General features: G+C 44.5%; 2 protein-coding genes across 2 annotated transcripts in view; one reads left to right on the top strand and one right to left on the bottom strand.

Annotated features, from left to right (window-relative positions):
* Window positions 1-2,177: 2,177 nt before the first annotated feature.
* Window positions 2,178-14,716, bottom strand: LOC134352761 (zinc finger protein 420-like). Its single transcript, XM_063060193.1, has 2 exons — window positions 14,587-14,716; window positions 2,178-11,172 (listed from the first exon to the last, which is right to left on the bottom strand). Exon 2 carries the CDS (start codon window positions 10,725-10,727, stop codon window positions 9,420-9,422), a length of 1,308 nt encoding a protein of 435 aa, XP_062916263.1. The 5' UTR covers window positions 10,728-11,172; window positions 14,587-14,716; the 3' UTR covers window positions 2,178-9,419.
* LOC134352763 (zinc finger protein 664-like) overlaps window positions 14,500-16,782 on the top strand; it is a 42,645-nt gene continuing 40,362 nt past the window's right edge. Inside the window, exon 1 of the mRNA XM_063060196.1 lies at window positions 14,500-14,525. The gene's annotated coding sequence lies outside the window, so the exon portion shown is untranslated. The remainder of the gene's footprint in view (window positions 14,526-16,782) is intronic.

The following is a 16,782-nucleotide window of genomic DNA, read 5'->3' as shown; positions in this document are numbered from 1 at the left end:
AGCAGAGTTCAAGGATGGCACTGGAAAACTCAAACATATCAAGGGTAAAATAGTGTTAAATGAAAATGTCACATCCAAGTTTTACAAAGCCAGTCCAATTTCTTACACCATCCGTGATGAAGTAGCTAGTGAGCTAGGAGCCTGAAGGAATTCTTTCTATGGAGCCCATGGGCAATGGCAATAGTCCCAGTAGCCAATAAGGATGGGGTGTCTCATGATCTGTGGTGATTTTAAGGTTACCACCTACACACTACTGGAAGTAGATCAATACCCTCTGCCCAGGGTAGGGGGTTACCTGCCAAGCAGAATGGCTCCCCGCCCTCTTTTGTCAGGAAAGGCATTATCCCACAGGAGAAATCCTCAACAGCAATTAAACCTCTAGGCCTGACTGGGACAATTTAAAATTTACTATATGATGATTGGAGAGCAATACATTACATATTTGAGTTGAGACGCATTCAGTATTGAGTTGGAATTTATCGCTAAGCAGGGAGTAGTGTTGAGTATTTAATATTTCAGTAATACTTGAATTATACTGTAAATATATTGTTTGATTAAACATTCTTTGTTTAAATAATTAATTACAGGTTGTATAAAAGTACATAAATGGTATACGTTATTAGATCACCATGTCATAAGTGCACGTCTCACTAAAGTAAGAACGAAGAGTCCATGTTTATCCTGGTCTCCCATGTTTTTTTTTTTGTTTAGTTTATGGAGTTACAAAACATAACACTCTGCTTTCAATATACCCAATGACTGGCTTCCACAGCTGTCTGTGGCCATGAATTCGAGATTCATCACCCCCTGGTTAAAGAATACTGAGCTGAATGGTGTCTGTTATAAAGGGATATCGTTGTCTTCTGCGACTGTGTTGCCTGATCCCAGACATGCGCAATATTGTGAACATCCTCTCATGTCCACCCTATCTGGGCCTTTCAATATTTGTTAGGTTTCAATGATGAACTAATACCAATAGCAATCTGGACTGGAGGTCTTAGGTTTAAGGCAAGGGGGTAAGTTTATGTGAGATTTGCAAGGCATTGTGTTTTTATATACAGAGGTAGTTGGTATGGGTTTATTATTACTATTGTCCACAAGTACCGAGATGCAGTGAGAAGCTTTAGTTTTGTGTGCCCTCCACACAGCCCATACCACACATCATTCAGGAGCAAGGATCAACTTTATTTGCTGCCACAGAGCAGCTGAAGAGCTATTTAAATCTTTTTTCTCTCACCTGAAACCAATGCCCTTGAGTTTTACACTCCCCTACCCTGAGAAATGACTGTGATTATCCACCTTACTGATGCCCTTCCGTAGGTGACACCTCTGTTGAAAATTCATCAGCTGGTTTAAATTAGGCAACTCATTGTGCAACTCTTTATCAATTAAAGCTTGCATTTTATTTTCTCTGCACAAACAACAATGTAACCCTGTTGACACCCGGCAAACACGAATTCCAGCATCTGTCATACCTCTGTGTACATGAATTCTACTTTTTCCTCTGTACTGATACTCACTCAGGCCACTTCTCCAATTTATAACACTGAAATAGAATCTCCCATTGGCCAGACAATTGCTATTTTTTTTCTCCCAGCCCCTGGCATGGTGTCATCCTGGCAAGTTAGTCTCTGGAGATCCCACCACTTTGTATTTGAAGCACTTCTTTCTTATAGTCTTTCCTCATCAATTCAAATGTTGCTTTCCAATCTCGTTGGATCGAGGATATCTAACTGATCTGTGTCAGATTCCTATTAGATGTAGTCCAAGGGTTACACAACTTCATGCCTTCAGTGACTTCTTTTGTTCTATCCAGCTCTGGTTCAAACCAGTCAAACTGCATCATCCAGTCACTGTGCCGAGATTACGAGGTTACTTCTGTAAACCTACCATTGTACACAATCAACAGCTTATCTGAGAAAGATATCAGGTTTAGTAGATCAATAGCAGAAGCTCCTTGTGTTCAATTGTTCTGATTAAGTTAGCTGAAAGCAAAAGTCAGTTCAAACAGTTCACAAAATGGAGGCTACAGAGCAGCTTTTCAAAATGGCAGCCTGAATTCCTTCCAGAACAAAGACATCTAGTTTGTCTACTTCTATTCTCCTTGGCTCATTCAAGGTGAATGTTATCTTCCATCATGGCCAACATCTATCCCCCCCCCCCCCACCCCACTGGCCTTTGATCCACAGAAAATTCTGGGGATCACACTACTGTTTATATGTCTGAGTGAATACAGTCCAAGAGGTACACCAGCATTCATGACTACACCAAATAAGACTGATAAAGATACTTACAGAATATCATACTCTAAGACACAGGTACAAAAGTAATATCAACAATGGCATATTTAAAAATATTATCAGTACAAAAGCATATCAAAGAAACATGATAAAATATACAGCTGCAAGAAATGGTCTGTGAACACTTTGTAATTACCTGCATCAATTACTCATAAAATGTGGTCTGATTTTCATCTAAGCAAAATAATAGATAAACTCAAATCTGCCTAAACTATTAACACACAAACAATTGTTCTTTTCGTCAATACTGAGTACACCATTTAAACAATCAAAGTCTAGGTTCCTTTATTGCTGCAAAAGGAGGTTCTACCAGTTATTAAGTACAAGGATACATATACTTTTTCCAGCCTTGACTGTGAATGATTAAAGAATGTGTTCAATAAAGACACGTAAACTACAATTGTTTGTGTGTTATTAGTTTAGGCAGATTGTGTTTGTCTATTATTGCAACTTAGATGAAGGTCAGACCACGTTTTATGAAGAATCAATGCAGAAAACTAGGTAATTGCAAAGGGTCACAAATTTTTACTTGTAACTATACCTGATTTTATACCATATACTGAGGCATTCAAAAGTAATTAACAAAATATTATGTTGCTATTTTAGCTAACGTTGTCTTTAAAATCCTGTTCCACTGGATTGGAGTCAATAAGGGATATGAAACAAACAGTTTTGCATCACTTTGCAGAGAAGTGGGGACCTTGATCTGATACTACTTGACAATCTCCAATGGGTAAAAACTCTCTCAAACAAAATCCTGGCCGTAACCTTATCGGTGATACTTCTAAACAAACAAGAGAGTCCTGCCCAAGGGTTTCAGCCCAAAACGTTGACTGTACTTTTTTCCATAGATGCTGACTGGCCTGCAGAGTTCCCCCAGCATTTTGTGTGTGTTGCTCGGTGTTATTTCTAGTTTGGAAAGCCTCTATCCACTTGGTGAAAGTATCCACTATCACTAGGACATATTTCAGTCCTCCAGGGATAGAGATAAAGGTCCTACAAAATCAATCTGCAAGTTAACCCATGGTCCTTCTATGGGCTGTGTGTGTCTTAAAACTGCTTTTTTAGCTAATTTATCTGGGTTATACTGGGCACAAATCAAACAATTCTTACAATAATGTTCTACATCTCTTTGCTTTTTTGGCCACCAACACAAATTCTTCAAATGTTCCATAGTTCTATCTCCTCTTTGGTGCCCAAAGATGTCATGATACCAATACATCATCTGGGTTCTTTCTTTCACCATCTGGCACCATAAATCTGTCATTATGAAGTACAATTCTGCTCCATACCTGTACTCATGGATAGTTCCCATTCTCTTCAGAATTCTCTCCTCTCTGTACCTTTGCTAACTCAATGCTGTTGTTGTATCTTCACGAAGTCTATAAGCATACTGATTGGTGGTTTCTGTGTCATCACTCGCTCTATATCTGGATTCCATTTCACCCTGCACCTTGCTCCAAGTTTGTCTAACTCATTCCATTCTAAGCATGTCTTTAAGTGAGCCTTCAACAGGGGTAGTGATGGTAAAGGTTTACCATCGGCTGAGATGTAACCTCCAACTTACAATAAAATATTCAGTCAAACCATTACAAAAAAACATACTATCTGACTACATGCACTGCTGATGAAGGATACAAGACCATATGATATAGGAGCAGAATTCGGCCACTTGGCCCATCGAGTCTGCTCCACCATTCAATTATGGCTGACCCTTTCTCCCCCTCCTCAGCCCCACTCCCTGGCTTTCTCTCCGTAACCTTTGATGCCATGTTCAATCAAAAACCTATCAAGCATTGCCTTAAATACCCCCAATGACCTGGTCTCCACAGCTGCCTGCGGTAATAAGTTCCACAAATTCACCACCCTCTGGCTAAAGGGCTTTCTTTGTTTCTGTTTTAAAAGGATGCCCCTCTATCCTGAGGCTATGCCCTCTTCCTAGATTCCCCCACCATGGGAAACATCCTTTCCACATCTACTCTGTCTTGGCCTTTCAAAATTCAAAAGGTTTCAATGAGATCCCCCGTCATCCTACTAAATTCCAGTGAGTACAGACTCAGAGCTATCAAACATTCCTTGTAATGATAACCCTTTCATTCCCAAAATCATCCCTGTGGACCTCCTCTGAACCTCTCCAATGCCAGCACATCTTTTCTTAGATGAGGAGCCCAAAACTGTTCACAATACTCAAGGTGAAGCCTCACCAGTGCCTTATAAAACCTCAGTATCACATCCCTGCTTTTGTATTCTAGACCTCTTGAAATGAATGCTAACATTGCATTTGCCTTCCTCACCACCAATTCTACGTGAAGTTAAATTTTAGGGTGTTCTGCATGAGGACTCTCAAGTCCCTTTGCATCTCAGATTTTTGGATTTTCTTCCCATTTGCAAAATAGTTTGCACATTTATTTCTACTACCAAAGTGCCTGACCATGTGTTTTCCAACATTGTATTTCATTTGCCATTTTCTTGCCCATTCTCCTAATTTGTCTACGTCCTTCTGCAGCTGACCCGCCTCTCCACCAATCTTCATATCGTGCAAACTTGGCAACAAATCCATCTTTTCAATCGTCTGAATAATTTATATAGAGCATAATAACAAGTGGTTCTAACACCGACCCCGCAGAACACCTCTAGTCACTGGCAGCCAACCAGAAAAGGATCCTTTTATTCCCACTCGTCGCATCCTACCAATCAGCTGATGCTCTAACCATGTTAGTAACTTTCCTGTAATACCATGGGCTCTTAACTTGGTAAGCAGCCTCATGCGTGGCACCTTGACAAAGGCCTTCTGAAAGTCCAAATATACAATATCCACTGCATTCCCTTTATCTATCCTACTTGTAATCTCCTCAAAGAAATCCAGTAGGTTTGTCAGGCAGGATTTTCCCTTAAGGATATCTGTCTGGATGGCTGACAACAAAAGCTACATCTGAAAGTTCTGCCATCTGGGCACTCACTATTTTTGGTAACTTGATTGAAACACTTTCAATCTTGGCTCCCTCCTTGTCCCCTACATATAAATCATATCCTATAAATCTCTCTCCATCCTGAACTGACAATGATCCATTAAAGATCCTTCAAAAGGAATTTTCCAGTCGTTGGACTTTATTTTCCTCTCCTGATTTTAAGAAGTGAATGAATGGTCAGTTCGTCCTTGTACTGCTGTCACCTGACACTCATGAGGCTCACATCGATAAGCTAAATTGTTAGTGAGCTTGGTTGTACTGTTAACACTTTTAATTGCAACATTACGACCTTGTAATAACAAGGTTCATCAGACAGAGCTGAGTGTAACACTGAAGTTAGACACAGAAGGCTTATCTTCCTATTCTGTGCTTCATCTAAGCCATGAGCTACCTATCCTGTGCTCTTGAATATATTGGAAAAGTTCCCAAGGGTTGTCTCCCAAGCTACACTTTGGTATATCGCAGCTATAGCACTCAATTGGGCCACATTCAAAGGGGTAGAATGCCGTGTCACCATTGGTCCCTCTGGCTCTGGTGTCTCCTGAGCTCTCTCCATCACCACGGACACCACTGGGGCAGGCGGAGTAGAAGGTTCCACCCCTCCCTTGGAAAAATCCACATGAAGGCAGATCACTCCCCTAATCATCCTCACTATTAGGGTGTCATCTCAGACATATATAGGCATCCGTTAGTCTCGTGAGACCATGGATTTGCGCCTTGGAAGGTTTCCAGGGCGCAAGCCTGGGCAAGGTTGTATGGAAGACCGGCAGTTGCCCATGCTGCAAGTCTCCCCTCTCCACGACACCGATGTTGTCCAAGGGAAGGGCACTAGGACCCATACAGCTTGGCACCGGTGTCGTCGCAGAGCAATGTGTGGTTAAGTGCCTTGCTCAAGCACACAACACGCTGCCTCAGCCAAGGCTCGAACTAGCAACCTTCAGATTGCTAGATGAACGCCTTAACCACTTGGCCAACACAGACATAGATCACCCCAATTTGCATCCCCATGACCATCAGTGCTCACATCAGATACACACGTTTCTCCTCTCTGAGCTACGCTGACTTTGCAGGTTTTCAATCTGTTTTAAACACTTGGCATGGTCTTTCTTCTTAGCTGCTGATTTCCGCACAACAATCATAGGACATTGACTTTCCCATTTCTCTACTTCTGTATTCACCCTTTTACACTCCTCTTCACTTTACTGTCTCTGAACAAACAACGTAGCCATGTTGACCTCTGGCCAGCATGAATTCCACTGTTCCCCCATACCAATACTCACTCAGACCACTTCTCCAATTTATAATACCGAAGTAGAATCTCCCACTGGCCAGACAATTGATCCTTTTTCTTCCAGCATGGGTTTCATCCTTGCAATAGTTAGCCTCTGGAACTCCTGCCACTTTGCATTTGAAGCCTCTCATCCTTACAGTCTTCTCTCATCAGTTCAATGTTGCATTTCAATCCTGTTGGCATCACCCGACTGACCTGTGTCTGATTCCCATTGAAAGTATCCAAGGTCGACACAACCCATGCCTTAATTGACTTCTTTTGTTCTATTCGACTCGGGAACAAACCATTCTAACCAGGTCACAGAGGCACTAGGCTGAGATAATGAGATTACTTCTGTAAACCTGCCATTGTACACAATAAACAGCTTATCTGAGAATGATCTCAGGATTTGCAGATCAATAGCAAAAACTGCTTGTGTCCACACTGTATTGCTCTGATCAAGCTATTCCAGAGGAAGAATCAATTTAAACTGTTCACAAAACGGAGGCTACGGAGCAGCTTCCCAAAATGGCAGCCTCCATTCCTTCAAGCACATGGCAAGAACAAAGACATCTGGTTCATCTACTTCTTCTCTCCTTGACTCTTTCAAATTTGATGTTTTCTTCCATATTTATTTCCTTCATGGCCAACATCTCAAACTATTTTGCTTCAGGGAAAGAAAGCAGCAGAGGAAAGTTTGTCTTTTCTTAAAAAAAAAACACAGAAAGTAGTGGGTGGGTGGAAAACCTTGCCAGTGGTGGTGGAAGCTGATACTTTAGGGGCATCTCAGAAACTCTTAGATAAGCACGTGGATGATAGAAAAATAGAGGGCAATATAGCTGGGAAGGGTTAGATTAATCATGAAGAAGAAGAAAGCCCTTAACTCCGAGTGGAGTCATCGGGATGCCGTCATGAGGGAGTTTTTTTTTTTAGCAGGCTTTCTTATTTTCACGAGGCCAAGTTGCTAGCACGACGCTCAACCCAGCATGGATGGAAGGCATGCAAGGGAGCCGGCTGGGTTTGAACTCGGGAGCCTTTACTCCAAAGTCCAGCGCTGATGCCACTATGCCACCAGTCGGCCAGATTAATCATAGAGCAGGTTAAAAAGTCTACACAACGTTGTGGGCCAGAGGGCCTACACTGTGCTGTGGTCTTGTAAGTTCAATCCAGATTCTCTTTATAACTCAAGCCTTCCAAGACCCTGGTGTCAACCTTGTGAATCTATTTTGCACCTTTGCCTTCGTAATGTTATCATTCATGTAGTTAGGTGACCAGAAATGCACATTAACTCCAAGTGTGGTCTCAACGACATCTTGAGCAGTTGCCTCACAACTTGCCGACTCTTGCACTCAAACCCCTGACTGATGATGCAACATAGGTGATGACAGGGCTTCACTTTCAGGTGAACTCAATGCTTTCTGTGCTCAGATCGTCAAAATCTGGAGGAGCCATCAAGAACTTGCTCAGCACCCGATGATCCTGTGATTTCAGTCTCTGAGGCTGACGTGCACTGAGATCTGTAACCTCTCGCTTCGGCAGTCTGAGTTACCCACCTTCTTCAAGCAGACTTGACTTATACCAGTGCCCAAGACAACCAGGGTAAACTGCCTCAACGGCTACTATCCAGTAGCACTTACATCCACAGTGATGAAGTATTTTGAGAGACTCACGACGAAACCTATCAACTCATGCCTGAGATGCGACTTGTATCTGATCCAATTTTCCTCCCGGAGCAACAGTTCCGCAGCAAACGCCATCTGATTGGCTCTTCACTCAACCCTGGACAGCAAAGATGCAGGCTGCACTTGCCACATCATTGAAATGTTCCCACAAACTATGAACTCACATTCAAGGACTTGATATCTCATGTTCTCAATATTTATTGCTCGTTATTTGTTTATCTTTGTACTTGCACAGTTTGTTGTCTTTTGCACACCACAGTTGATGTGGTCTTTCATTCATTCTATTTGGTTGCTATTCTATTATGGAATTAATGAGTATGCCCACAAGAAAATGAATGTCAGGGTTGTATACTGGGACGTATATGTACTTTAATTTACTGTGATCTACGGTGAGGGCCAGTGTGCCAAATGCCTTCACTACCTTGTCCATCAACGTCACCACTTTCAGGGAACTCTGTTCATGCAAGTCTCTCTGTTCTCCCAGTGCTCCCCAGGACACTTCCATTCACTGTGCGAGTCCAGCCCGGGCTTGTCTTCCCAAAAACGCCACTTTGCACTCGGCCCATTTCCCCTAGGAGAACCAGTCGCTGGACCCTGGAACCACAAAACCGGACACTGATAGAGCTTAACAGTCGAACTGCGTCTCTGGACGATGAAGGTACAAGTTGACGTTTCCAGTCGAGACCCTGCGTCAGGAAACCCAGACCACTGCCTCATATCTTCTGCCTCCACGGATGCTGTTGGACCCTCAGTGTGTTGTGCTCCCTGCCTTGTGTGAGCAACATACCACAGGAAAGGGCCACTTGGCCCTCCCACCTGCCCCAGCAGACAGTAGAGTCACAGATGACAATGGGGCTATAGCTTCTCTGTATCTCCTTAAAGTCTCTTCACATCCTCCACAAGCCCAGTTCATTCACACAGAACAGATCTATTTATAATTGATGCAGAATACAAATGTACCTGCAGTTCCAGGGGAAACAACCCAAATGTGTCCAGTAACCAGGGTCCAAACCTGGATGTGATCAACAGCAGCAATAACTGCAGAATCAGTTCCTGCAGTCACTTGTAAACTCACCGCTCTCTCAGCAGCTGCATTGTTTAAATGCCCCACGTATGTACCGCACATTTAAACAGTCCCTTTAGTGTGAGTTCATCGGTGCCTCCAGAAGTGAGACAATCGAATGAAGTTCTTCCACGTTCAGGGCAGGTGAAGGGCCTCTCTGGTGTGAATTCGCTGGTGCCTCAGAAGGGCAGATGACCGAGTGAATCCCTTCCCACACTCAGAGCAGGTGAACGGCCTCTCACCGGTGTGAATTCGTCGGTGCGCCAATAGCTCAGACAACTCAGTGAATCCCTTCCTGCACTCTGAGCAGGGGAAGGGCCTCTCTGCGGTGTGAATCCGCTGGTGCCTCAGAAGGGCAGACGACCGAGTGAACCCCTTCCCACACTCGGAGCAGGTGAACGGCCTCTCCCCGGTGTGAATTCGTTGGTGTGCCAGAAGTTCAGACGACTGAGTGAACCCCTTCCTGCACTCTGAGCAGGTGAAGGGTCTCTCCGCGGTGTGAATCCGCTGGTGCCTCAGAAGGTCAGACGATCGTGTAAACCCCTTCTCGCACTCGGAGCAGGTGAATGGCTTCTCCCCGGTTTGAATTCGTTGGTGCATCAGCAATACGGATGACCGAGTGAAACCCTTCCCGCATTGGGAGCAAGCAAAGGGCCTCTTCCCAGTGTGAATATTTTGGTGCGTGAGGAGCTCAGAAGACCAAGTTAATCTCCCCCCACACTCGGGGCAGATGAATGGCCTCTCCCTGGTGTGAATCCGCTGGTGTATCAGCAGGTGGGCAGACTGAGTGAACCCCTTGCCACACTGATGGCAGATGAACGGCTGCTCCCCGGTGTGAATTCGTTGGTGTGTCAGAAGGTCAGACGACTGAGTGAATCCCTTCCCGCACTCAGAGCAGATGAATGGCCTCTCACTGCTATGGAATAGCTGGTGTCTCTGTAGCCTGAATAAATCTACGAAACCCTTCCCACAGTGACAGCAGGTGAACGATGTCTCCCCGGTGTGAATGCGTTGATGCGTCAGAAGCATGGACAGCTGAGTGAATCCCTTCCCGCAGTCGGAGCAGGTGTAGGGCTTCTCTCTGGTGTGAATGTGTTGGTGCGTCAGAAGTCCAGATGACCGAGTGAATCCCCTCCCACACTCAGAGCAGATGAATGGCCGCTCCCCGGTGTGACTTCGTTGGTGTGTCAGCAGGTGGGACGATCGAGTGAACCCCTTGCCACACTGACTGCATATGAACGGCCGCTCTCCGGTGTGAATTCGTTGGTGTGTCAGGAGGTCAGACGACTGAGTGAATCCCTTGCCACACTCAGAGCATATGAATGGCCTCTCCCTAGTGTGGACCAGCTGGTGTCTCTGTAGTCCAGAGGAATTTTTGAAACCCTTTCCACAGTGACAGCAGGTGAAGGGCCTCTCACCGGCGGGATCTTGCGGGCGTTTCATCAGGTCGCTGTGTCACTTAAAGTTTTTCCTGGGGTCAAATGTATCAGGAGGCTGGATGACAGACTGGGCAGCAGAATGGCCTCTCTCTGGTGTCAGTTCAGTGCTGTTTCACCAAGTGGGATGAGCGAGTGAATCGGGTGACTGAGTGAGTCCCGTCATGCGCCTGAAGCAGGGCGACAATGTTTCCCCAGGACCTCAGCGATCAGTCAGTAAAAAGATGGCTGAATTAATTACTTTCTTCAAATAGAAACAGGTGGAAAGAACATTTGAATATTCTCAAGGAAATGGATCTGAAGATCTGGGGTCTGAAGTGAAACAAACCAGCATCTCTCCTTCCACGCTCACAGGCTGATGATATTCAGGTGCTGGGGAGCAGAGTGGGGTGTAGACCTGATGTGATATTCCATCTGAGATACCCAGTCGCAATTCCTCCACCTTTGATGTTCTGTAAAAAAGTTACAAAAATCATCAGTAAGTACAGGGTAGTGACTCAGAACAGATCACTTTAATCTCCTGGGTCGGCTGTGACTCAGATGGTAGCTGTCTGACTTTGACACTATAATTGTGACATTAAAGAGAAGCTTGGATAGGTAAACATGGATGAGAGGGATACGGAGGGATAGATGGGGCCAGTCAGAAGACAAGGCTGGCATGAACCAGATGGGCTGAAGGGCCTGCTACTGTGCTGTTGACCCGTACGATTGTCTTGCCTCTGGGGCAGGATCAGGGGCTTGTGTCCAGTTTCAGAGGCCTGAGCACAAGCCTGGGCAGAGAGATCAATTAGTTCCCATTCAGATCACAGAATAAAGATTAGAAATCCCTGGACACAAACTTGTGAAATTCACTACCTGAGATCACAATGGAGGTGGAGTCATTGAATATATTCACAGGTGATATTAAAGCACCTTTGGACCATAAGGGACCCAAGGAAGTGGACTTCTGCACGGTGCAGCCCTACATGAAAACCAGCCTGATGCTGAACAAGAGACCTGCTAATCGGGGCGGGGGGGGGGGTGGGGGTGAACAACATTATTGGCCAGGACATGAGGCACAAACGCCCAGCCTCCTCCCAAACATCATCACAGAAAGGCAGTGCTCTGACATCTAAATTGAAAATCAGATCAGAGGTTTCAATCTGGATTAAATCAATGGAGAATAAAACAGAATTAATGCAGATTTAGTGTGTATAGTTTATATGTAATTGTGTAAAAGAGCCTCTTTCTGTGCTGTATCTTTCCAGAGCTCGAAAATAGATTCATGATAAGAAAATGTTGGTTGACTTTTTGTTTGTTTTGTTGGTGTTGAGATCAGAACAACAGAAAAGGGTACACAGTATCTGATTTTCAGAAGTACTTTGAAAGGTTGTTGATATTATACTGATGGGAATTCAGGCTTGCATAATGGAAATCAAATGGTTAGAAATACTTAGGTTATTTCCAGGTTGGGAAGCTGTAAGGATTGATGCAGGGGGCCATGATCAATGATTTGAGGCCAAGTGCTGCTAATGGTGCAGAACTGGGCAATTGTGTGCATTTTAACAAGGATACAGAAAGTTATTTATTAATTTTGTTGATTTTTGGGATGCCGTGCAGATTGGGCCCCTCAAGCCACACCACCTAGCAATCCACCTACTGAACCCTGGCCTAATCAGGGGACAATTTACAATGACCAATTAACCTACCAACTGGTACGTCTGATTGAGTGAAAACCAGAGCACCCATGTGATCTCAGGGAGAACGTACAAACTCCCCGCAGACAATGGCAGCATTTGAACCTGGATCACTAGTACTTTATACTTTATTGTCACCAAACAATTGGTACTAGAACGTACAATCATCACAGCGATATTTGATTCTGCGCTTCCCACTCCCTGGATTACAAATATTAAAAATAGTAAAAATTAGTAAATATTAAAAATTTAAATTATAAATCATAAATAGAAAATAGAAAAATGGAAAGTAATGTAGTGCAAAAAAACCGAGAGGCAGGTCCGGATATTTGGAGGGTATGGCCCAGATCCGGGTCAGGATCCGTTCAGCAGTCTTATCACAGTTGGAAAGAAGCTGGACCCAAATCTGGCTGTACGAGTCTTCAAGCTCCTGAGCCTTCTCCCGGAGGGAAGAGGGACGAAAAGTGTGTGAGCTGGGTGGGTCGTGTCCTTGATTATCCTGGCAGCACTGCTCCGACAGCGTGCGGTGTAAAGTGAGTCTACAGACGGAAGATTGGTTTGTGTGATGTGCTGTGCTGTGTTCACAATCTTCTGCAGCTTCTTTCGGTCTTGGACAGGACAACTTCCATACCAGGTTGTGATGCACCCTAGAAGAATGCTTTCTACGGTGCATCTATAAAAATTAGTGAGGGTTTTAGGGGACAGGCCAAATTTCTTTAGTTTTCTCAGAAAGTAAAGGCGCTGGTGGGCCTTCTTGGCAGTGAACTCTGCTTGGTTGGACCAAGTCAGGTCATTTGTGATATTGACCCCGAGGAACTTAAAGCTTTTGCCCTGTTCCACGTGCACACCACCGATGTAAATTGGGTCATGCGGTCCGCTACTCCTTCTGAAGTCAACAACCATTTCCTTCATCTTGCTGATGTTGAGGGATAGGTAATTGTCTTCGCACCATGTCACCAGGTTCTTAATTTCCTCTCTGTACTTAAACTCATCATTACCCGAGATACGGCCTACAATTGTTGTGTCATCAGCAAACTTATATATTGAGTTGGATGGAAACTTGGCTACACAATCATGGATCTACTGTGCTAACCACCACACAACCTTTGTCACCCATATTCAGTGAGGAAGACACACATTTCCTTTGGCTCCTTAGAGATCCCCTCTTTGGTCTTGGAGGGGACCTACAGCCCAGAAAAGTTCTTTGATCCAATTACATATCAACTATATACGCAAAATCTGCGGGATTAATTCTGTTTTATTTTTTTATTCTCCCTTAATTTTATCCAGATTAAAAACTCTAGATCAGAGATTTATTTTCTCTATTTAGTAGTAGTATTGTTCAGTTCCGCTTTATCCACTCTGAGATCCAGATTTGTGTCTAGAAGCCTCACCACTGGTTCCCAACTCGTCTGCCTGAGCAACACACATCAAAGTTGCTGGTGAATGCAGCAGGCCAGGCAGCATCTCTAGGAAAAGGTGCAGTCGACGTTTCAGGCCGAGACCCTTCGTCAGGACTAACTGAAGGAAGAGTTAGTAAGAGATTTGAAAGTTGGAGGGGGAGGGGGAGATCAGAAATGATAGGAGAAGACAGGAGGGGGAGGGATAGAGCCGAGAGCTGGACAGGTGATTGGCAAAAGGGATACGAGAGGATCATGGGACAGGAGGCCCAGGGAGAAAGACTGGGTGGGGGGATCCCAGAGGATGGGCAAGGGGTATAGTCAGAGGGACAGGGGGAGAAAAAGGAAAGTGAGAGAAAGAATGTGTATATAAAAACAAATAACGGATGGGGTACGAGGGGGAGGTGGGGCATTAGCGGAAGTTAGAGAAGTCAATGTTCATGCCATCAGGTTGGAGGCTACCCAGACGGAATATAAGGTGTTGTTCCTCCACCCTGAGTGTGGCTTCATCTTTACAGTAGAGGAGGCCGTGGATAGACATGTCAGAATGGGAATGGGATGTGGAATTAAAATGTGTAATTAAAACGTCTGCCTGAGCACTGGCTACTGATGGGATCAATGGCCGCCTCCCTACCCACAATTCCACGCACACCAGCTAATCCACGCATGCGCAGCCACACAGTTTAGGCCGCCAGTGGCGCCCTGGGTTGGCGAGTCCCGGAGCAGGAGGTGAGGGAAGCGAACAGGGATGGGGCCGGGAATGAGGAATGGGGGGAGGGTTTAAACTTACTGTGGCGATGGCGGAGCCCGTACTGGCTCTCTCCCCCGACGTGAACTGCTCTTTGATGCTGACTGAACCCCCAGCCCGGTGCTCGGCTCCGAACAGCTGCCGAGCCGTGCGGTCGGAGTCGTCACGTTTGTCGTCAGGCGCATGCGCTCTGGGCTTCTGAGCAATTTCTGTTCTGCAAACTGTTTACAAACTTGCATTTAAACAGCGCCTGTCACGATTTTACGGCTTCCTCGATATTTATAGCCCTTTAATATTCAATGTTACGATTAATGATATTTTCTCTGAGATAGATACTGGGGGTGGGTAAATCACTATACGCAGATGATGGACCTTTATAGATAAGAGGTAGAAATTTCAATTTTACTGTATATAGGATGCGCTTAATAAGGTCGAACATTGGGCAAATAGATAAGGATTTAAGCTTTCAGTGGTTAAAATTCAAGTTATGTGTTTTACAAAGAACCTGCACTTGATTTGAAATTATATGGTCAAACTCTGGAAGTGGTAAGATTTCTAAATGTGTGGATGGAAAATAAGCTGACATGGAAGCACCATATCAGTGAAATACTGGATCAAGATAAAGGAGCATTAAATATTTTAAGGTTTCTATGTGCACATTCTCGGGGTGTGAGACTGGTGGTTCCAGTGATAGAATCAAAGAGTTACAGACAGAAACGCGCCTTTCGGTCCTTCTAGAATTTTTTTTTAAACCTGTACTTATCAAATTTCTCTTAAAGTTGAAAGCACAGCTGTACTCATTTCAGCTGGCAGCTTGTGAGGGCACTTTCACCGCCCTCTGAATGAAGAAGTTCCCCTTATGTTCTGCTTTCACCCTTAACCCATGAATTCCAGTCCTAGTCTCACCCAGCCTCAGTGGAAAAAGCCTGCTTGCATTTGCCCTGTCTGTGTCTCTCATTATTTTGTATACTTCTATCCAATCTCCCCTCATTTTTCCTACGCTCCTGGGAATAAAGTCCTAACCTACTCGATCTTTCCCTTTTCACACAGCTCCTCAAAACCCGACAACGTCCTCGTAACAATTCTCCCTACGCTTTCCATCCGAGACTCCGAATCAAGTTTTATATCACTGGCATATGTTGAGAAATTTGTTAACTTCACAGCAGCAGTACCATGCAATACATAATAATAGAGAAAACTGTGAATTACAGTAAATATATGTTTGTATATATATTTGAATAATAAATTAAGTTCTTCAAAACACAGAAATAAACAAGTAGAAAGGTAATGTTCATGGGTTCAATGTCAATTCAGAAATTGGATGGCAGAGGGGAAGAAGCTGGTCCTGAATAGCAGAGTGTGTGCCTTTGGGCTTCTGTATCTCCTTCCTGTTGGTAGTAGTGGAAAGAAGGCATAACCTGGCTGATGGGGGGCCCTTAATGATGGACACCACCTTACAGAGGCACTGCTGCTTGCAGATGTCCTGGATGCTATGGAGTCTAGTGCCCATGACTGAGCTGACTAATATTCCAACTCTCTTAGCTTGCTTCATCCTGTGCAGTAGGCCCCCCTACCCATACCAGACGGTGATGCAGCTAGTTAGAATGCTCTCCACAGTTTATCTATAGAAATTTGCTGGTGTCTTTGGTGACATACCAAATCTCCTCAAACTCCTAATGAAACATAATCACTGTGTTGCCTTCTTTACAGCTGCATCAATATGTTGGGTCACAAAGTATGGAAGATACCAGATAAGGTGTAGATCAGCAAATCCTGGGCTTGAGGGATGTTTGGGAAGTTGAAAGTGCAGTGGTGAGTTGTTTCAAAGGTCCACTTTTAGAGGGTTCAAAGGTTCAATTTTAACATTAGAGAATGTATACAACCTGAAATTCGTATTCTTCATGGACATCCACAAAACATAAACACCTTAGAATGGGCACGTGGCCAAGTGGTTAGGGCATTCGTCTAGTGATCTGAAGGTCACTAGTTCGATCCTCAGCTGTGACAGCGTGCTTGTGTCCTTGACCAAGGCACTTAACTACACATTGCTCTAGTCTGTGCGAGGAGTGGTGCTCCACACAGACTTCCAATCTGCGCCTTGTAAGGTATGAAAATGCCCGACGCAGGCCTCTCATGGTCTGAGTCGATGTTCCCTCCCTCCCTCCCCCCTTAAAATGAATGATAAAGACATTGAACCCCCTCCCTTAGCTGAAGCAGCAGCAAATGCATCCTACCCCC

Source organism: Mobula hypostoma, chromosome 10 (assembly GCF_963921235.1).
Source record: "Mobula hypostoma chromosome 10, sMobHyp1.1, whole genome shotgun sequence".
NCBI lineage: Eukaryota > Metazoa > Chordata > Chondrichthyes > Myliobatiformes > Myliobatidae > Mobula > Mobula hypostoma.
This window is presented reverse-complemented; position numbering and strand designations above follow the sequence as displayed.

What these genes read in the sequence shown, in the direction of transcription:
- LOC134352761 (XM_063060193.1), bottom strand. Translation starts at nt 10,727, where the DNA reads ATGAAACGCCCGCAAGATCCCGCCGGTGAGAGGCCCTTCACCTGCTGT.